General features: G+C 41.6%; 1 protein-coding gene across 4 annotated transcripts in view; it reads right to left on the bottom strand.

Moving 5' to 3' along the window:
• Positions 1 to 20,254, bottom strand: part of TUBD1 (tubulin delta 1) — a 47,785-nt gene that overhangs the window by 7,035 nt on the left and 20,496 nt on the right. For all 4 annotated transcript variants that reach the window (XM_073665554.1, XM_073665547.1, XM_073665539.1 and 1 more), the window contains 4 exons: positions 11,550 to 11,781; positions 11,205 to 11,369; positions 9,937 to 10,071; positions 115 to 298 (listed from right to left, as the gene is read on the bottom strand). In XM_073665554.1, the coding sequence (XP_073521655.1) occupies positions 115 to 298; positions 9,937 to 10,071; positions 11,205 to 11,369; positions 11,550 to 11,670 (605 nt within the window). In that variant the 5' untranslated portion in view covers positions 11,671 to 11,781. The remainder of the gene's footprint in view (positions 1 to 114; positions 299 to 9,936; positions 10,072 to 11,204; positions 11,370 to 11,549; positions 11,782 to 20,254) is intronic.

Here is a 20,254-nt window from a genome sequence, read left to right as displayed (position 1 = left end):
TCTGACAGCTGCTTTCTCCCCTCTTTAGAACACATGCACGCTCAGCCAAGCATTCTGGCTGTCCAACATAAAAAGAGGGAAGGGGGGGAAGAAATAAAGAATCAAGGTCCTTACTTTGAAGCAAACATGTTCCATGCTTTTCCAACAATGTTGTCTAAAGGCTTCAGGAGGCCTTGGCTGTTGCTCAATAAAGTGGCAGACTTCTCGTATTTGTTAAAAGCTCTTGGCGTTTTCCAAATACTAAATGAATCATCTGGTGTCAACCAAGAAGTATACAATGCTGGATCTCTGAAGCCCTCTGCAACGAAATCAGACAGAAAAGCAATTGTCAAAAGGTAGATATAACCTGTGATGCCTTACTGTGCTGATGGCGGCACAGAAATACCGCTACAGCGCCACTAATGGTACCGTCCCAATACGCTGTGGTCAGATGGAACTTGGCAGGATGTCCTGTTGCACAGTTTTATATTAAGCGAATATTCTATCATGCGAATACAATGGTAGTAACCCTTTAATGACACAGCTATTTTGAGCTTCAAGGACAAAACAGTTTTTTTTGCATTTTTATTTATTACTGTGTTCTACGCCATAGCGGTTTGATTGCTTAGTTGACAGTCATAACAGCTTATTTTTTTTGGGAGGGACAAGTTATAATAGAATCACTATTTGGTAATTTTTTTTCCTCTCCAGTATTTTACTTGACTTCTAAATGTCTTCTATGGGTCAATACAATTATGGCAATACCAAGTTTATACACGTGTTTTTTTTTACATATTTTCTTAATTCTGTGCAAAACCATGCAAAACAAAACTATATTTTGCTGTATTTTTTCCATATGCAGAGCTGTATGACGGCTTACTTGTGGAGCGAGTCGACGTGTTCATTGGTAACATTTTGGGGCACGGTTTGTTTGTTTTTATTCCGGTTTGTGAGAGGCAGATAAATGAAAACCATCAATCCGGCCTATTTTTTTTAATACAATGTTCACTCTATGGGTTAGCTAATGTTACATTGCTATAGCTGGATTCGTTATGAACGTGGAAATGGCAATCATAATTTTTTATTTTAAAAACTAAAGAAACTGATAAAGGTAAAAGGCATCTTTACATTTAACATTTTTAATTTCATTTTTTTACAGTTTTTATTTTTGTTCCACTTGAGGCCTTGAACTTGCATAATCTTGAATTCTTATTATATTGCAATATTTCTGTATTGTAGTGTACCATCTTGCTGACAGGCATTCTATTATTACCTGGCTTGCCATGATAATACGTTAGCACCTCAGTGATTTGGTTGTACAAGGGTATGTGATGAGCCTACAGAGGGAGCTCCCTTTCTCTGTCCAACCTACTAGATCTAAAGTGCACAATCTGTGGCATGGAGGCCACATGTGGCCGGTGATGCCATTCTGTGCAGCCACCAACCCATATGGGCAGAAAAATGCTTGGACTTACAGGTCACCTATACGTGGGCAGCCACACACAGAAGAGTAGTGGTAGCAGCTGAGGAGCAGGGATTGGCAAGCACTAATGGTGCCCTGTGTGACATCTCTGGATGCCTCCTACATCAGGAGAATGAGGTCACGTAACCCATTTGGCACTCCAGAACGGAGAACATGAATAAGACAGGTGGCCTTCTGTGTCTGTGGGGCCACTGTAGTTTATGGGGGAGCCATGTGCATTCATGAACTCCTCATCTTTAGGGTATAGTCACACCATTTTTTATGAGGATTTAGAATAGGATTTTACTGCAAATCCACATTAAATAATGCTTCAAATACCGTATATACTCGAGTATAAGCCGACCCGAGTATAAGTAGAGGCACCTAATTTTACCACAAAAAACTGGGAAAACTTATTGACTCGAGAATAAACTTAGGGTGGGAAATGCAGCAGCTAATGGTAAATTTCCCCATCCTGGTACGCATTGCTCCCTCATCCCCAATCCTGGTACGCATGGCCTCCTCATCCCCCAAATCCTGGTACGCATGGCCTCCTCATCCCCCAAATCCTGGTATGCATGGCCTCCTCATCTCCCAAATCCTGGTACGCATGGCCTCCTCATCCCCCAAATCCTGGTATGCATGGCCTCCTTATCCCCCAAATCCTGGTACGCATGGCCTCCTCATCCCCCAAATCCTGGTACGCATGGCCTCCTCATCCCCCAAATCCTGGTACGCATGGCCTCCTCATCCCCCAAATCCTGGTATGTACACATAAAAAAATAAACACTTATGCTCACCTTCCTTCCTCACCTCTGCTCCAGCGCTGCGTCCTGTTCTATTGCAGCAGCTCATGTCAGCATCTGAGCAGCCCATGGCGTCACTACCATGTGCTCTCAGACGCTGATGTGAGCTTCCGGCATATTCTTTTTTAAATCAAATGTTTTTTTTATTGATTTTTATAAAGATTTACACAAAGGAAAAAATAAAAAAAGGAAAAAACAACAACAAACAGACAAACATTGGAGAAACACCGTTCTTCACCCTCCAACCTTAAGAAGCATTAAACACGGGTTATTTATCCATCCTGGCTCTGCAAAACCAGCAGAATTAGATGAGCAAATATTTGAACATAGTAACAATAGTCAATCCAATATAACTTGTGGAAGTACTAATAACCTTTTTATTAATTTTCAAAGAAGTTTAAATTTGAGGCATCATATAAACGTAACTCAAAGCAAGCCAAGGCGAAATCTCCTCAGTTCCCTAGATGTCAAACCAGAGCCATCAATCCATAGACCCCATATCTTGTCAAATTTAGAGATAGCATCTCCTTTTAGGTATATGCCTTTTTCCAAATTTACTAGCCAGTTAACTATCAATAAATTCTGATATCATAGGCTCCTGCTCTGCTATCCATTTTTGGGCTATCAAAATTCTTGCCATATATAACATACGTGCCGCCGCAATTTTGCCATACTCATCAATAGTCAGATCTTCAACATATCCCAGTATACATACTAATGGTGAAAGCTCTACATCAATTGAATAAACCCTGTTAATCATTGCTACAACACTCTTCCAAAAGGACACCAAGAGCTTCCGGCATATTCACTCCTCTCCACGCCTGGACTATGTGCATGGAGAAGAGTGAATATACATTCTCTTTAGTAGTGGGCACTGTCAGCAGGAGCTGCGGCTCAGCGCTCCTCTGTGCCAGCTACTAAAGAGAATGAATATTCATTCTTCTCCACGCCCATGGGAGTGGAGAAGAGGGATTATTTATTTCTCTTTAACAGCGGGCACACGTGGTAGCTGCAGCAGCCGCTACTGCTTGTGCCCCGCTCCCTCACTATCCACCACCGGAATATGTATATACTTGAGTATATACCCAAGTATAAGCCGAGGTGGGCTTTTTCACCCCAAAACAATGTGCTGAAAAACTCGGCTTATACTCAAGTATTTACTGTACTTTTTGAATCAGTTTCCTATTAGTTTTAATGGAAAATGTTCAAAATAACATGAAAAAAAAAATATATATATAATTGTGTACACTATAGGAGCTATCCAATTAAATTCAGTCGGAAACGTATTCAAAGAGTATTTGACGCAGTTTTTATGTGGATTTAAGAGCAGGATCTATTTCTAAATCCTTGCCAAAATACTCTATGTGAACATACCATGAGGCTATGTTCCGTTGATGAGTATATGGTGAAATTTTAATGTTGCAGCTTTTCTGTACCTATTTGATAAATTAGATTGTGTTTTTTATTATATATTTCTGTTTACAAGTGTTTTTATCACGTTTTTTGACACTGTGGTTTTTGCTTCTTTTTGGTGTGTCAGGTTTTCAATAAAGCTGCTTTGTTCTTGAAACTTTCTAGTATTTGGCTTTGACAAAAGTTTGATATAGTCATGTGTGGATTATATGTGTATTTTCACAAGCAGATTTTCTGCATCTAATGCAATTCTATGGGGAAAATCCGCACATAAAACTCAGCGTACCCACAAAAGAAATTGACATGTTGCAGATTTTAAACACGCACCGCAGGTCAGTTTTTGCTGCAGAAAAAAAAAAAAATACAGTGTAAATGAGATCTTTATAAATCCTATACACTTTGCTGGAACCGATGCAGGAAAAATAATCAGCGTCAAAAGCTCATCAAAAACTCATCATTGGTGAGCTTTTGACTTAGAGGGCTGATTGGTACCTATCAGACATTTATACTATACACTTTCAGGCTGCGTGTCCACGATGCGTTTTTTAAGCGTTCCCGCAGCGGCAATTCCGCCGTGGAAACGCTTAAAAAACGCTTGGTAGAAAATCTGCAATGTTCCCCAATGATAATCCGCATGTGCTGTGCACATTCTGCGGAAATTTCCGTTGCGGAATTATCATTGCGGAAAAATCCGCAGCACTACCATTAATCTTGCGTAATCACGGCGTTTTCGCCGCCATTGACTTGCATTGAATCGCATAATAATCCGCATGACTACATGTGCACATACGGATATTCTGCGATTCAATGTTCGGATGGTACCCGGGTCTGGAGAAGAGGAGACTCCTCCAGACCCGGGTACCATAGTACCTGTAAAAAAAAAAAGAATTTAAAATTAAAACTAAACATTATACTCACCTTCTGATGGCCCGCGGTCTTCTCTCCGGTGCGTCCTGGCTCTCCGGCGGCTCGCGATGGTGTAAAAGGACCTTTCATGACGTAATTTTGTCATGTGACAGGTCACACGACCGCAGACGTTGGCAGTCGCGTGAGCTGTCACATGACTAAATGACGTCATTTAAGGTATGGAGACTGGCTAGGCCACTCCATGACCTTACGGTGTTTCTTTTTGAGCCACTCCTTTGTTGCCTTGGCTGTATGTTTTGGGTCATTGTCTTGCTGGAAGACTCAGCCACGACCCATCTTCAATGCTCTTACCGAGGGAAGGAGGTTGTTGGCCAAAATCTCGCGATACATGACCCCATCCATCTTCCCTTCAGTACGGTGCAGCCATCATGTCCCCTTTGCAGAAAAGCACCCCCAAAATAAAAATGTTTCCCCCACCATGCTTCACGATTGGGACGATGCCTAAGAGCTCAATTTTTGGCTCATCTGACCACAGCACCTTCTCCAAATAATTCACAGAATCATCCAGGTGTTCATTGGCAAACTTCAGACGGGCCTGCACATGTGCCTTCTTGAGCAGGGGGACCTTGCGGGGACTGCAGGATTTTAAACCTTTAAGGCGTAATGTGTTACCAATGGTTTTCTTGGTGACTGTGGTCCCAGCTGCCTTGAGATCATTAACAAGATCCCCCCTTGTAGTTTTAGGCTGATCTCTCACCTTCCTCATGATCAAGGATACCCCACTAGGTGAGATTTTGCATGGTGCCCCAGACTGATGTCGATTGACAGTCATTCTGTATTTCTTCCATTTTCTTACTATTGCACCAACAGTTGTCTCCTTCTCACCCAGAGTCTTACTTATGGTTTTGTAGCCTATTCCTGCTTTGTGCAGGTCTATGATCTTGTCCCTGACAGCCTTGGAAAGCTCTTTGGTTTTGCCCATGTTGTAGAGGTTAGAGTCTGATTGATTATTTGAGTCTGTGGCCAGGACTCTTTTATACAGGTGACTATGTAAGACAGCTGTCTTTAATGCAAGTAACGAGTTGATTAGGAGTGTCTAACTGGTCTGGAGGAGCCAGAACTTATAATGGTTTGTAGGGGATCAAATACTTATTTCTCACTGCAAAATGCATAAAAAAGTATCTAATTTATACAATGTGATTTTGATTTTTTTGGGATATTCTATCTCTCAATGTTAAAATTAACCTACCCTTAAAATTATTTGACTGTTCATGTCTTTGTCAGTGGGCAAACTTACAAAAACAGTAAGGGATCAAATACTTATTTTCCCCCACTGTGTGTGTGTGTGTAAATAAATATATATATATATATATATATATATATATATATATATATATATATATATATATATTCAAATGGCAACTTTAGGGCTTTAAGAAACACTAAAAGAAATCAAGATAAAAAATGTGGTACTCAGTAAGGGTAATTTTTTCAGACCAAGCAGAGGGAAAAAATTATGGAATCACTCAATTCTGAGGAAAAAATTATGGAATCATGAAAAACAAACACACAAAAGAACACTCCAATACATCACTAGTATTTTGTTGCACCACCTCTGGCTTTAATAACAGCTTGCAATCTCTGAGGCATGGACTTAATGAGTGACAAACAGCACTCTTCATCAATCTGGCTCCCACTTTCTCTGATTGCTGTTGCCAGATCAGCTTTGCAGGTTGGAGCCTTGTCATGGACCATTTTCTTCAACTTCCACCAAAGATTTTCAATTGGATTGAGATCCGGACTATTTGCAGGCCATGACATTGACCTTATGTGTCTTCTTTCAAGGAATGTTTTCACAGTTTTTGCTCTACGGCCGGATGCATTATCATCTTGAAAAATGTCATCATCCCCAAAAGTCCTTTCAATTGATGGGATAAGAAAACTGTCCAAAATATCAATGTAAACTTGGGCATTTATTGAAGATGTAATGACAACCATCTCCCCAGTGCTTTTACCTGACATGCAGCTCCATATCATCAATGACTGTGGAAATTTGCATGTTCTCTTCATGCAGTCATCTTTATAAATCTCATTGGAACGGCACCAAACAAAAGTTCCAGCATCATCACCTTGCCCAATGCAGATTCGCGATTCTTCACTGAATAGGAGTTTCATCCAGTCATCCACAGTCCACGATTGCTTTTCCTTAGCCCATTGTAACCTTGTTTTTTTCTGTTTAGGTGTTAATGATGGCTTTTGTTTAGCTTTTCTGTATGTAAATACCACTTCCTTAAGGCTATGTGCCCACGATGCAGAAATGCTCCGGATTTTTTCCTGAGCGTTTCTGCATCTCCCTGGCAGAAAAAAACGCATGCGGATTGTACATGCGGATTGTACATGCGTTTTTCCTGCCAGGGACATGCGGATGTGAAGCGTTCTTCACATGCATTTCCGCATGTGGGTTGTCAAGTTCTTTCCAAGCGATTTTAGCATCACTTGGAAAGTGCTTGACAACTTGGTCACACTAAATAAATCCATGCAAACAGCATGGATTTATATAGTGTGACCCGAGAGAATGTCAAAAAATAAATATATACTTGCCCTCCGATGGCCCGCGCTGTCTTGCTTTGCTCAGTCCCGGCTGCCGGCAGCGGTACACTGAAGGACCTGCCGACGTCACATGACTCTGACGTCAGCGCAGGTCCTTCATTCCATTGCGAAGTGCCGGGAAGCAAGGAGGAGAGCAGCGTGGGCCGCCAGAAGGTAAGTATACATTTATTTTTTTTTTTATTCTTTTTTTACAGCTTTTTTAATGGTACCAGGGTGTGGATGAGACTCTCCTCTCCTCTACACCCGGGTACCATCCCCACATTAGAAAGCGTCAATTACGCAAGTACAGATGCAGTCTTGCGGAATCGGCGCATTCTAATGCAAGTCAATGGCGGCGAAAACGCAGCACTTCCGCAAAATAATTGGTAGTGCTGCGCTTTTTTCCCGCAATGTTAATCCGCAGCGAAAATTTCCGCAGCATGTGCACAGCACATGCAGATTATCATTGGGGGACATGGCAGGCCTTCTACCATGCGTTTTTTAAGCGTTTCTGCAGCGTTTTTTCCACTGCGGTAACGCTTAAAAAAAGCATCGTGGGCACACAGCCTTAGGCGTTTTTTTACAGCTCGGTCACAGACATTGACTCCACTTTCCTCCCATTCGTTCCTCATTTGTTTTGTTGTGCATTTCCTGTTTTGGAGACATATTGCTTTAAGTTTCCAGTCTTGACGCTTTAATGTCTTCCTTGGTCTACCAGTATGTTTGCCTTTAACAACCTTCCCATGTTGTTTGTATTTTGTCCAGATTTTAGACACAGCTGACTGTGAACAACCAACATCTTTTGCAACATTGCGTGATGATTTACCTTCTTTTAAGAGTTTGATAGTCCTCTCCTTTGTTTCAATTGACATCTCTCGTGTTGGAGCTATGATTCATGTCAGTCCACTTGGTGCAACAGCTCTCCAAGGTGTGATCACTCCTTTTTAGATGCAGACTAAAGAGCAGATCTAATTTGATGCAGGTGTTAGTTTTGGAAATGAAAATTTACAGGGTGATACTTATCTCATGTGACTGTTCCATCAAAAAATATTGGTCCTAAAACACCAAAACTTGAAATACCACCCCAAACATTGACACCAGGCTCATTTAGTTGTTGCTCTAATGTTAAATGCATGTTCTCATTATACCAGTAAATACAATTATGTCTGTTAATATGGCCGGATAATTTGAAAGAAGCTTCTTCACTCCACATAATGTTATCTAAAATTACTGGATTTTCTTCAATTTCGTTAAGCATAATCTCACTAAATTGCAGCCGCCTGTCTGGATCATCCTCCAATAAACCATGAATTAGACGTGGACTATAAGCTTTCCACCCAATAGATTCCAGGATTCACATGATAGAAGCTTGTGAAATTCCCAATTCCAAAGAGGCTCTTCTGGTGGACTTGTGAGGAATGAAAAGTGGAATCTGATTGGTTGCTAAGGGCAACTGAGCCAGTTTCACTTTACACCATGTTTGATAAATCTCCCCCTTCATAACCTTATTACACTCTCTGTCCACCTACTTTTGGACCACTCTGTACATAGATATATATCTATCTATCTATATCTATCTATATAATGCAGCAGCACTCCATATGGCCAATGAGATATTCTCATTGTTAAGACGTATCTTGGCCATATGGAGTGCTGCTGCATTATTTTTTAATATATTTTTATAGTTACAGCAGCTGGCACCAGTTCACACTAGGAGGTGCTGGTCAGGTTTATCTGGTTTATATTGTTATAAGGGGGTGTAACTGCCTCTTACAGTATATATGTATATTTTTTAATTTATTTATTTATTTTTTTTTTACATTACTTGCACCTGTGATCATTTGATCATCTATACTATATATTGTAATACAAGAGTATTGCCATATACAGTGAAAATCTTGGTCTCCTATGGCTGAGCTGCACAGGGGCGACAGGGAAAGGGGCGGTGTTCAGCAAACCCCTGGCTGTCATAGTAACCCCTACAATTCCCAGTGATTGTGTCATGGGGAGCTGATGGGGCCTGGTGTGGGCAGGGAATGCCATGCAGTGCATTTAAACATCTGTTAGAGATTGAAAGTAGCATTTAAATGGTTAACAGAATCCAGAACTCTGCTCCAGCCACGGCTGCTAGGGACAGATGCTGGCTATGTAATACAGCCAGTATCTGCCACGTATGGAAGAACCTCATTTCCTGAGCCCCCCTCCACACCTTCGTACCCCTTCCCAGGACATTAATTCATGTTCTAATGTGGGGAAGGGGTTAATGAAGCACACAGGAACATTTGATTTGGAGTTTCCACTTAAATCTGTGACCATGCAGTAGGACTACAGATTAAAACCAAAAAATATCTTGGACACTTTTAGCTCTAGAATGTGGAGCCCTGCTAAATGTTTTTAATAGCACAAGCTTTTACTGTGAACCTTGCGACCCATTCAAGAGCCTATTACATAGTCCCCATCAGACTACAAAAAAGGCTCTGAATTCTTCCTGCGGGCAAGAATATTTTGAGGATTAACAGGTGACAACGACATACTATGCATGTTATACATTATAAGCCACATTTTACAGAGTTTGTAGGAAATTAATGGTGGACCAAGATCACAAACCAACCAATATCATCTCACATGCATCTATGATATATCAGAAGATCATAGTTAGTGGACATAAACATTTATCTTGTGGCTATGCCAGAAATGTATACATTTGGAGAAATGCCCCATATATACTATTCACATAAATAAAAAAAAATAATAAGCAATAAACATAGTACTGTATAATAATAGAGAAACGATATGTTATAAATGTCATACAAGACTCACCGGGTGAAGCACCTTCTAAGTCTTTCCCACGGAATATAGCAAGGTTTGCTACAGATTTGTTGAACTGCAGTCCAGCTGTCAAAGAGTTTCTTCCTGTGGCTTCCTCAGAAGGGATTTGAACTTGCCAGTTGATGCCTTAAGATTAAAATGAGAATTCTTAACTATTGTTTTACTCTTAAGAATAACTTATGTAACTTATCTATGGATTATATATATATATGAATTCATAATTTAAAGTTTTGGGTGTTGTGTTTGTCTACTACACAGGTGAGAAAAGCTTGACTCTATACTCGTCCCTGTCAGCACTTGGTATCTTTAGAAGAGACGATAGCTAATTAACTGACTTACTGAAAGTCAATGACCTCTTTGGCAATGTCCATCTATTGACCATGTAAAACTACATGCTTGGCTTTAGCAACCTGAAGGCCATGGCTGTGTCTATAATGTCTGCACCCCTGAAAAACCCTTCAGGGGTGCAGACATTATAGACACAGCCAAGGCCTTCAGGATGTCAACATTTTTGTGACAATGCAGAAATTAATGACATTTTCATAAACAGGATGACGCTGCATAACCCCTTTAAGAGCACAAGGCATGTGCACGACTGACCGGTATTGTGCATGTCTCATATTCTAATGAACAGGACATATCTGCCGAACATGCACAATCTTCGGCAAGCGTGTGGGGTTGTAACTTTATCGGTTCTGCTCCCTTCCAACGCGACTCTGCAAGATACCAGATAAACCCTTTAAATTTCAAACTATAGTAACTTAGATTTACTGTGGTTTCATGGAAAATAATGGCAATTTCAACAATTTTTCTTACTGACCCTGAACTTTTTACGGAGGACGCGTGTCTGAGGTTCCTTTTAGACACACACATATACATACGCAATAGTTGATTATTTTTGTTTCCAAAGGGCTTAAATTCTAACCAGAAAGTTTAAAATGACCCAAGACAGACGAAAGAGCATTAAGTGCCAACTGCACGTCTAGCTGAGGACACAGATTCTGAGAAGTGTCTGTTTTAGTATGGGAGTTGCTGTCGAATATTTTGGTGGAGTTTGGATTGTGGGTGCTGCAACCACACTATATGCCAGTAAAGATGCTGCTTTACTGTATGTGGAAGGAGTATTTTTTCCACTGAACTAGCCAAAGTCACCAGAGGAATAGCCAACATAAATAAACCCACGACGCTTACAAGAACACACATTCAAACTGCATAGTTATCTGTATTTATTTTAAGCTCCACTACATGACTGCTCGCACCTTCTTCCATTTTTGCATTAGCAATGAGCATTTGTCTCAGATGTTTGATGAGACCATGCCAAGTAAATGTGCTATACGCCAGGGAGTGTTCAGACATCTGAGGAATGTTACGAAGACCTAACATCTTGAATTCCGGGTGTGGAACCAGACTCTCCATTAGTTCCCCTGGGAAGTAAGGGAAAAAGTGTGTATTAGAAAATCTCATGAAAACAAGTATAGTATGCATTATTTAAAAAAAAAAAATCAATATAAAATAATGTTTGCAGTTTATTGGAATTTCAGAATGCAGATTAGTGTTACTTTATAATTTCGAATCGGTGGCACATAATATACCGTTTCACATACCCAGAGGATTCCTACTGTAGTGTGAGGCACCATCTGCTGTGTATGCAGGCTGAAATACACTGCCAAGCTGGTGTGCAATGACTTTATTCACATCCCGAAAAGATATCTGCTTGATGTTCATCCGCTGAGAGCAGACCTTGTGGATAATGTCATTCTCATGAACCAAAAGAGCATCAGCGGATTGATACAGGTGGGAGAGCGTTAAAATGGAGTTGTAATTCTGAACAATGACCTAGGAGTGAAAAGGAGACTGCTTAAATATTTATAATAGGCAAACATCAACAAAGAGATTGTCTACAATAAAAATAACAATAGTGTGAATTACTCTTCAACAAGGAATGGTATGTGATGAGGCTAAAAAGGACCCAAATCCACAGTGAAGTTTTCTGGTTTTACATAATTGAGAAGCACAACTTTCCACTAACCCTCTGCCCTGTCTTTCAAACCACACATCCAAGCCCTCACCAACTCTTACCGCATCCAAATCAAAAATATTTCCAGAATTCGTTCCTTCCTCAATCTACTAAAATGTTAGTGCATGCCCTCATCATCCCCGCCTCGACTGCATAATTCTCCACTGTGGCCTCCGAACTAACATCCTCGCACCACTCTAGTCCATCCTTAACTCTGCTGCCCAATTAATCCTCCACTCCCCTCGCTACTCCTCCGCCTCTCCACAAATCTCTTCATTGACTCCCACGGATTCAGTTTAAATTACTAACAATGACCTACAAAGTCATCTGTAATCTCCATATATCTCCGGACTAATCTCCTGATATCTTTCCACCCGTAATCTCTTCTCCACCCTGGTATGTTCCTCATCCAATCACTTTAAGACTTCTTCTGAGCATCCTCTGGAATCCTGTGCCCTGACACGTCTGTGTCCAACATCCAGAACCTTTAAACAGAACTTGAAAACCAATCTCTTCAAGAAAGCTTACAGTTTGCAATGACCCTGCTGTCACCGGAGCTGCTGCAACCCCCCAACCTACTGTCTCCTTCCACATTACCCTATAGACTTTAAGGCCATAAGGCCAGGGTCCTCTCCCCTCTGTGATAGTCTGTCAATGTAATTTTGTACATTGTAATTTTATATTTGTATTTTGTCAACCAAACTGACGTCAGCAGTGACGCCCCATCGGCAGAAGAGAAAGAACTTCTCTGTCAATATGACAGGAAGTGGGAGAATCGCCACCAGGAGTGGTTCTGTGACCGCCAGTGGCGTAACTAGAGTCCCATGGACCCTAGTTCATAATTTGGACCTGGGCCCCCACCTCCATGTTGGTCAGATTTAAGGGTCTTTGTAGCGTTCTAGATTCTATAGAGACATACGTGTAATAGTGTCCTCATCATGGCACCTTCCTGTCATAATGTCCACAGTCTTGGCCCCTTCCTGTAATAATGTCCATAGTCTTGGCCTTTTTCTGTAATAATCTCCCCAGTCCTGGCCCCCATTCTGGAATGTCTCTCAACCTAAGCCCCATGATTGTTACACCCCTGGTGATCGCTCTGAGCCGGGAGAAATCGGCACATGGCAGATGAAGCAGGTAGTTGGCAACTACCTACCAATAAGTGCTTTATCCCGATAGGATAAAGAAAACATTCCCAGATATATTCCCTTTAAAAGTAAATAGATAAAAATTTGGTTTGTGTTGCCATTTTCTGAGATTCCTAACTCTTTTTTATATTTTTGTCAATTTACCTGTATAAGGTCTTGTTTTTAATGGCATCATTGTGGGGTGTATTCAATGTTTTGATAGTTTTCTATTGCATTTCCTTCACAGCGTTTACCCTTCGGGTTTTATAATTTGATATGTTGATAGATCAGTATTTTATGCAGATGCAACAATACAGAATATGCTTATTTTATTCTTAATTGGGAAAAGTGGCATGATGATTTAAATCTTTATGGTTTATTTTTTTTTAATTATATTTTAAAAACTTTTTGTCTTGATCACTTGTACTGTATACTGCAATATTTTGGTGTTGCATTAGATAGTAAAAATCACAATCTTCTATAAAGCCCAGCCAGCAACTTCACAGGAGCATCGAGACAGCAGTAACGGGGGCCTTCAGCAGGCCCCCAGGTACCATTGTAGCCTACTGTATGATCACTTTGTGGGAAAACTGATGGGCACCTTAAAAACACCACACCGGGATTACGCTACTGTCAGAGACTGATGTCAATTCACTGGTTAAACAGCAGCAATCTGAGCTTCCTCTGCTTGCTGCTGTTAGCGGCAGATGCAGGTTGCAAAACACAGCCAGCACTTGTACCCTTTGGAGGAAGCGCAGCTCCAGAGGCCGCTCCGTACACCCACACCCAAAAAAGAACTTATCAGTACGCTCTATTTTTGGGAGGGGGTTAAGATCACTAATGTCCAGCTGCCAGTCACAACTAATTATAGCTAGTCAATGCGGTTGCACAAAAATCCAGCAGGGTTGGATGTCTGCTGAGTGTCAGTTTGTGGTAACTTGACATGATCACTAGTTGTTATGTAATAATGTGAGATTGTGAACTTATGGTAAACAAGTATCCCCAACTATAAATGATTGTTATATACTTAATCTAAACTACACCATCACCCTCCAGAATATATAATTTAACCAGTCATTTAACTGAAAAATACCACAAGAACGGGTTTTAATATAAAATCAGCTGTAATTCAAAGAGTGTCTTAAAAGGTGACTAATTACAATATCACAAGCCATTTGTTGCAAAAGTTCTTTGACTGAAAAGATGTTCTATACAAATGAATGCCATTTTCGGCATAGATTTTTACACTGCAGATCAAAGGAATTAGTCAATGAAACAAGTCTGAATCCCGGGAAGAAGAAAAAAAATATATACACAGTACAGACCAAAAGTTTGGACACACCTTCTCATTTAAAGATTTTTCTGTATTTTCTTGACTATGAAAATTGTACATTCACACTGAAGGCATCAAAACTATGAATTAACACATGTGGAATTATATACTTAAGAAAAAAGTGTGAAACAACTGAAAATATGTCTTATATTCTAGGTTCTTCAAAGTAGCCACCTTTTGCTTTGATGACTGCTTTTCACACTCTTGGCATTCTCTTGATGAGCTTCAAGAGGTAGTCACCGGAAATGGTCTTCCAACAATCTTGAAGGAGTTCCCAGAGATGCTTAGCACTTGTTGGCCCTTTTGCCTTCACTCTGCGGTCCAGCTCACCCCAAACCATCTCGATTGGGTTCAGGTCTGGTGACTGGAGGCCAGGTCATCTGACGTAGCACCCCATCACTCTCCTTCTAAGTCAAATAGCCCTTACACAGCCTGGAGGTGTGTTTGGGGTCATTGTCCTGTTGAAAAATAAATGATGGTCCAACTAACCGCAAACCGGATGGAATAGCATGCCGCTGCAAGATGCTGTGGCAGCCATGCTGGTTCAGTATGCCTTCAATTTTGAATAAATCCCCAACAGTGTCACCAGCAAAGCACCCCCTCACCCCCACACCATCTCCTCCATGCTTCACGGTGGGAACCAGGCATGTAGAGTCCATCCGTTCACCTTTTCTGCGTCGCACAAAGACACGGTGGTTGGAACCAAAGATCTCAAATTTGGACTCATCAGACCAAAGCACAGATTTCCACTGGTCTAATGTCCATTCCTTGTGTTCTTTAGCCCAAACAAGTCTCTTCTGCTTGTTGCCTGTCCTTAGTAGTGGTTTCCTAGCAGCTATTTTACCATGAAGGCCTGCTGCACAAAGTCTCCTCTTAACAGTTGTTGAAGAGATGTGCCTGCTGCTAGAACTCTGTGTGGCATTGACCTGGTCTCTAATCTGAGCTGCTGTTAACCTGCGATTTCTGAGGCTGGTGACTCGGATAAACTTATCCTCAGAAGCCGAGGTGACTCTTGGTCTTCCTTTCCTGGGGCGGTCCTCATGGGAGCCAGTTTCTTTGTAGCACTTTATGGTTTTTGCAACTGCACTTGGGGACACATTCAAAGTTTGCCCAATTTTTCGGACTGACTGACCTTCATTTCTTAAAGTAATGATGGCCACTCGTTTTTCTTTACTTAGAATTTGTATTATGGCAAGAAAAAAGCAGCTAACAGTCTATTCAGTAGCACTATCAGCTGTGCATCCACCTGACTTCTGCAAAACACAACTGATGGTCCCAACCCCATTTATAAGGCAAGAAATCCCACTTATTAAACCTGACAGGGCACACCTGTGAAGTGAAAACCATTTCCGGTGACTACCTCTTGAAGCTCATCAAGAGAATGCCAAGAGTGTGAAAAGCAGTCATCAAAGCAAAAGGTGGCTACTTTGAAGAACCTAGAATATAAGACATATTTTCAGTTGTTTCACACTTTTTTCTTAAGTATATAATTCCACATGTGTTAATTCATAGTTTTGATGCCTTCAGTGTGAATGTACAATGTTCAAAGTCATGAAAATACAGAAAAATCTTTAAATGAGAAGGTGTATCCAAACTTTTGGTCTGTACTGTATATATAAAACACATTTACCACAGGCAACCAGAGCCACAAACACACACAACAGAGAGATCCCTGCTGTCATGAATGGGAAGATGGTGGAGACGTTCCAAGGAGTCCGCTGATTAGTTCCTGGGAGACAGAATGAAATGTTGCAGTGGACAAGTGTGATATTGGGTGAAGTATACTGCCTTGAAGACTGAGCCCATCCTGCCCAGTAGACTCATGCAAAAAACAGATGGAGAAGGGGGTTTCCATTTGCAAATGAGACAATCTGTCTCAAAAGGAAAGAGGGCAACATCCTACCCACCTCAATGTCAAAGGTCACATCCAGAAATTTCAAGACGCTGGGATGACATCACATACACTGCATTCCAAATTATTATGAAAAGTCTATTTTTTTTCAGATTTCCCTATATGGTCAATACAAATGAGTCAGTATAATGTTCAAATCATCAACCGTTAGAGTATTAATCTAATTTTATTGGACAAACCTCCCAATGATGAGGGTTTCTTTTAAACTAAAAAAAAAACAAACAAAAAACTTCTGAATGCTTTATTCCAAATTATGCACAACAAACATTTTATAGGTTGTAAAGAACTGAAAATGATCATTTGTTCAATTTGCAGCATGCATGTGCAGTCACATTTACTGAAATCAAAAACTTTTTCAATGAAAAACATCTGAACAGGCCAAGTTACATGCTAACATACAACCCCTTCTTTGATATATCCTTTACAATTCTTACATCCATTGAACTTTTGAGTTTTTGGAGAGTTTCTACTTTGCAGGATGTCAGAATAGCCTCCCAGAGCTGCTGTTTTTTTATGTGAACCGCCTCCAACAGTCATAGATTTTTTCCTTGAGGATACTCTAAAGCTGTGATGGCGAACCTTTTAGAGACCGAGTGCCCAAACTGCAATCCAAAACCCACTTATTTATCGCCAAGTGCCAACACGGCAAATTAACCTGAATACTGAGGTTTTAGTTTCGAAAAAACAACTGATACAGAGAGCAGGCGAGGGCAGCATAGAGCAGCCACAGGAAGGAGCAGGGGTATGAGACTGCAGAAATAAAGAATGTGCTCACCCCCATCTTGGTATATGCCCCCATCCTTGTATATATGCTGCTTCCCCCAATCCTTGTATATATGCTGCCCTCCCCCAATCTTTGTATACATTCTGCCCTCCCCCAATCCCTGTATACAGTTGTGCTCAAAAGTTTGCATACCCTGGCAGAATTTTTCCTTTCTTGGCCTTGTTTCAGAGAATTTGAATGATAGCAAAAAAACTTTTTCTCCGCTCACGTTATTGGTTGGGTGAAGCCATTTATTGTCAAACTACTGAGTTTTCTCTTTTTTAATCTTAATGACAACCAAAAACATCCAAATGACCCTGATCAAAAGTTCACATACCCCAGTTCTTAATACCGTGTATTGCCCCCTCTAACATCAATGACCGCTTGAAGTCTTTTATGGTTGTTGTGGATGAGGTGCTTTAATTTCTCAGATGGTAAAGCTGCCCATTCTTCTTGGCAAAAAGCCTCCAGTTCCTGTAAATTTCTGGGCCGTCTAGCATGAACTGCGCGCTTGAGATCTCCCCAGAGTGGCTCAATGATATTGAGGCCCGGAGACTGAGATGGCCACTCCAGAACCTTCACTTTGTTCTGCTGTAGCCAATGACAGGTCGACTTGGCCTTATGTTTTGGATCGTTGTCATATTGGAACGTCCAAGTACGTCCCATGCGCAGCTTCCGGGCTGATGAGTGCAAATTTGCCTCCAGTATTTGCTGATAACGTGCTGCATTCATCTTTCCTTCAACTTTCACCAAGTTTCCTGTGCCTTTGTAGCTCACACATCCCCAAAACATCAGCGAGCCACCTCCGTGCTTTACTGTAGGAATGGTGTTCCTTTCATTATAGGCCTTGTTGACCTCTCTCCAAACGTAAGGTTTATGGTTGTGGCCACAAAGTTCAATTTTGGTCTCATCACTCTAAATTACCTAGTTCCAGGAATTTTGAGGCTTGTCTCTGTGCTCTTTGGTGTATTGTTTGGCGTATTGTAGGCGAGATACTTTGTGGCATTTGCGCAGTAATGGCTTTCTTCTGGCGACTCGACCATGCAGCCCATTTTTCTTCAAGTGCCTCCTTATTGTGCATCTTGAAGCAACCACACCGCTAGTTTTCAGAGAGTCCTGAATTTCCGCTGATGTTATTTGTAGGTTTTTCTTTGCATCCCGAACAAATTTTCCTGGCAGTTGTGGCCGAAATTTTTGTTGGTCTACCTGACTGTGGTTTGGTTTTTACAGAGCCCCTGATTTTACATTTGTTAACCCTAGAACGCATACCGGGGGCCTCGCAGGCCCGCCCTGTTAATTGTTTTCTATTTTCTGCAAGATTTCTTTAGTTAGAATTTTGAAACTCTAGGTATTCCTCAGTTATATAGTTGTTTGTCATTTCCAGTTGTTCATTTATTTTTATGTTACAGGGATTTTCGGTATAACAACTCTTTATTGAAAATACCCATTTTAATGGTCATGCGTTCTAGGGTTAATCACAGTTTGAACGCTGCTGACTGACATTATCAATTCCTTGGATATCTTTTTGTATCCCTTTCCTGTGTTATACAGTTCAACTACCCTTTCCTGTAGATCCGTTGACAATTCTTTTGCTTTCCCCATGACTCACAATCCACAAACTACAGTGGCTGGATGAAATATGCAAGTCTGTCTGGATCCCAGAAACTCACTCAGCTTTTATGCACACACACTGATTACAAGCAAACAGCTCACAGGTGAGGATGTTACCTTTAGTAGCCATTCAAACCCATGTGTCAAATTCTGTGCATGTTATCAGGCCAAAATCACCAGGGTATGTGAACTTTTCATCATGGTCATTTGGATGTTTTTGGTTGTCATTAAGATTTAAAAAGAGAAAACACAGTAGTTTGACAATAAATGGCTTCACCCAACCAATAACTATGAGTGGAGAAAAAGTTTTTTTTAGCATTCATATTCTCTGAAACAAGGTCAAGAAAGCAAAAATTCTCCAGGATATGTAAACATTTGAGCACAACTGTATATGCTGCCCTCCCCCCAATCCTTGTATGTATGCTGCCCTCCCCCCAATCCTTGTATGTATGCTGCCCTCCCCCCAATCCATGTATATATGCTGCCCTCCCCCCAATCCATGTATATATGCTGCCCTCCCCCCCAATCCATGTATGTATGCTGCCCTCCCCCCAATCCATGTATATATGCTGCCCTCCCCCCAATCAATGTATATATGCTGCCTTCCCCCAATCCTTGTATATATACTCCCCCAAATCAATGTATATGTACTCCCCCCCAATCAATGTATATATGCTGCCTTCCCCCAATCCATGTATATATGCTGCACTCATCCAATCCATGTATATATGCTGCCCTTCCCCAATCCATGTACATATGCTGCCCCCCCCATCCTGCTGGCGCCGCTGTTCATCGCATATAAAAAACAAAAACATGATAAACACTCCTACTCACCTTCCTTCCTCTCCCGCACCTCGTCCTCTCCTGTAGCCTGCAGCTGACTCCAGCGTCCTAGAGATGGGGCCGCATGACGTCACTGCCATGCGCACAGTCGCGTGTACGCTGACGTCAGCTGCTGCTGCTGGCCTCTAATTGGCCAGCAGTGTGTATTGTGGCGCACGGGCCTGGCAAGTTTGTGCACTCCGCTGCAATACACTTCAGCTAGATGTGTGTCCGAGTCTGAGAATGCACATCTAGCTGAAGTAGAGGCTGGCGTCGGCAGGCTCAGGTTATGTGCAGGTGGTTGGTATTGGTTTCGCTTTGAACGCAGCATACTTGATGCTGCATCCAAAGTGCTGCACGCAGGTGAATCTGCATGTGTTCAATGAACTCATGCAGATTCATCTGCGTGCACTGCAGCCTATACATTAGTGATATAATTTCTGATGATCCGCAGGAGCACGGAGACGCATAGTGGGCATGGGATTTGTACAAATCCCATCCACTATGCTTTAACATCTGGCCGCTGCGGATTGCACGCAGCGCATGTGTGCTGCGTCTATTCCGCAGCGTTTACTGACCTTGTGCACGTACCCTCAGAGTCCTCACCCGCCGTGCCCGGTCTAGGTTCGCTAGTGCTGAGACGATGGCGCATGTGCCCACCGGGGAGGGCTTTGCGTGCCCCCTCTGGCACGCGTGCCATAGGTTCGCCAGCACTGCTCTAAAAGTT

The sequence above is a fragment of the Phyllobates terribilis genome, unplaced genomic scaffold, assembly GCF_046119375.1.
Source record: "Phyllobates terribilis strain yellow unplaced genomic scaffold, ASM4611937v1 Scaffold_2__4_contigs__length_985480577, whole genome shotgun sequence".
Taxonomy (NCBI): Eukaryota; Metazoa; Chordata; class Amphibia; order Anura; family Dendrobatidae; genus Phyllobates; species Phyllobates terribilis.
This window is presented reverse-complemented; position numbering and strand designations above follow the sequence as displayed.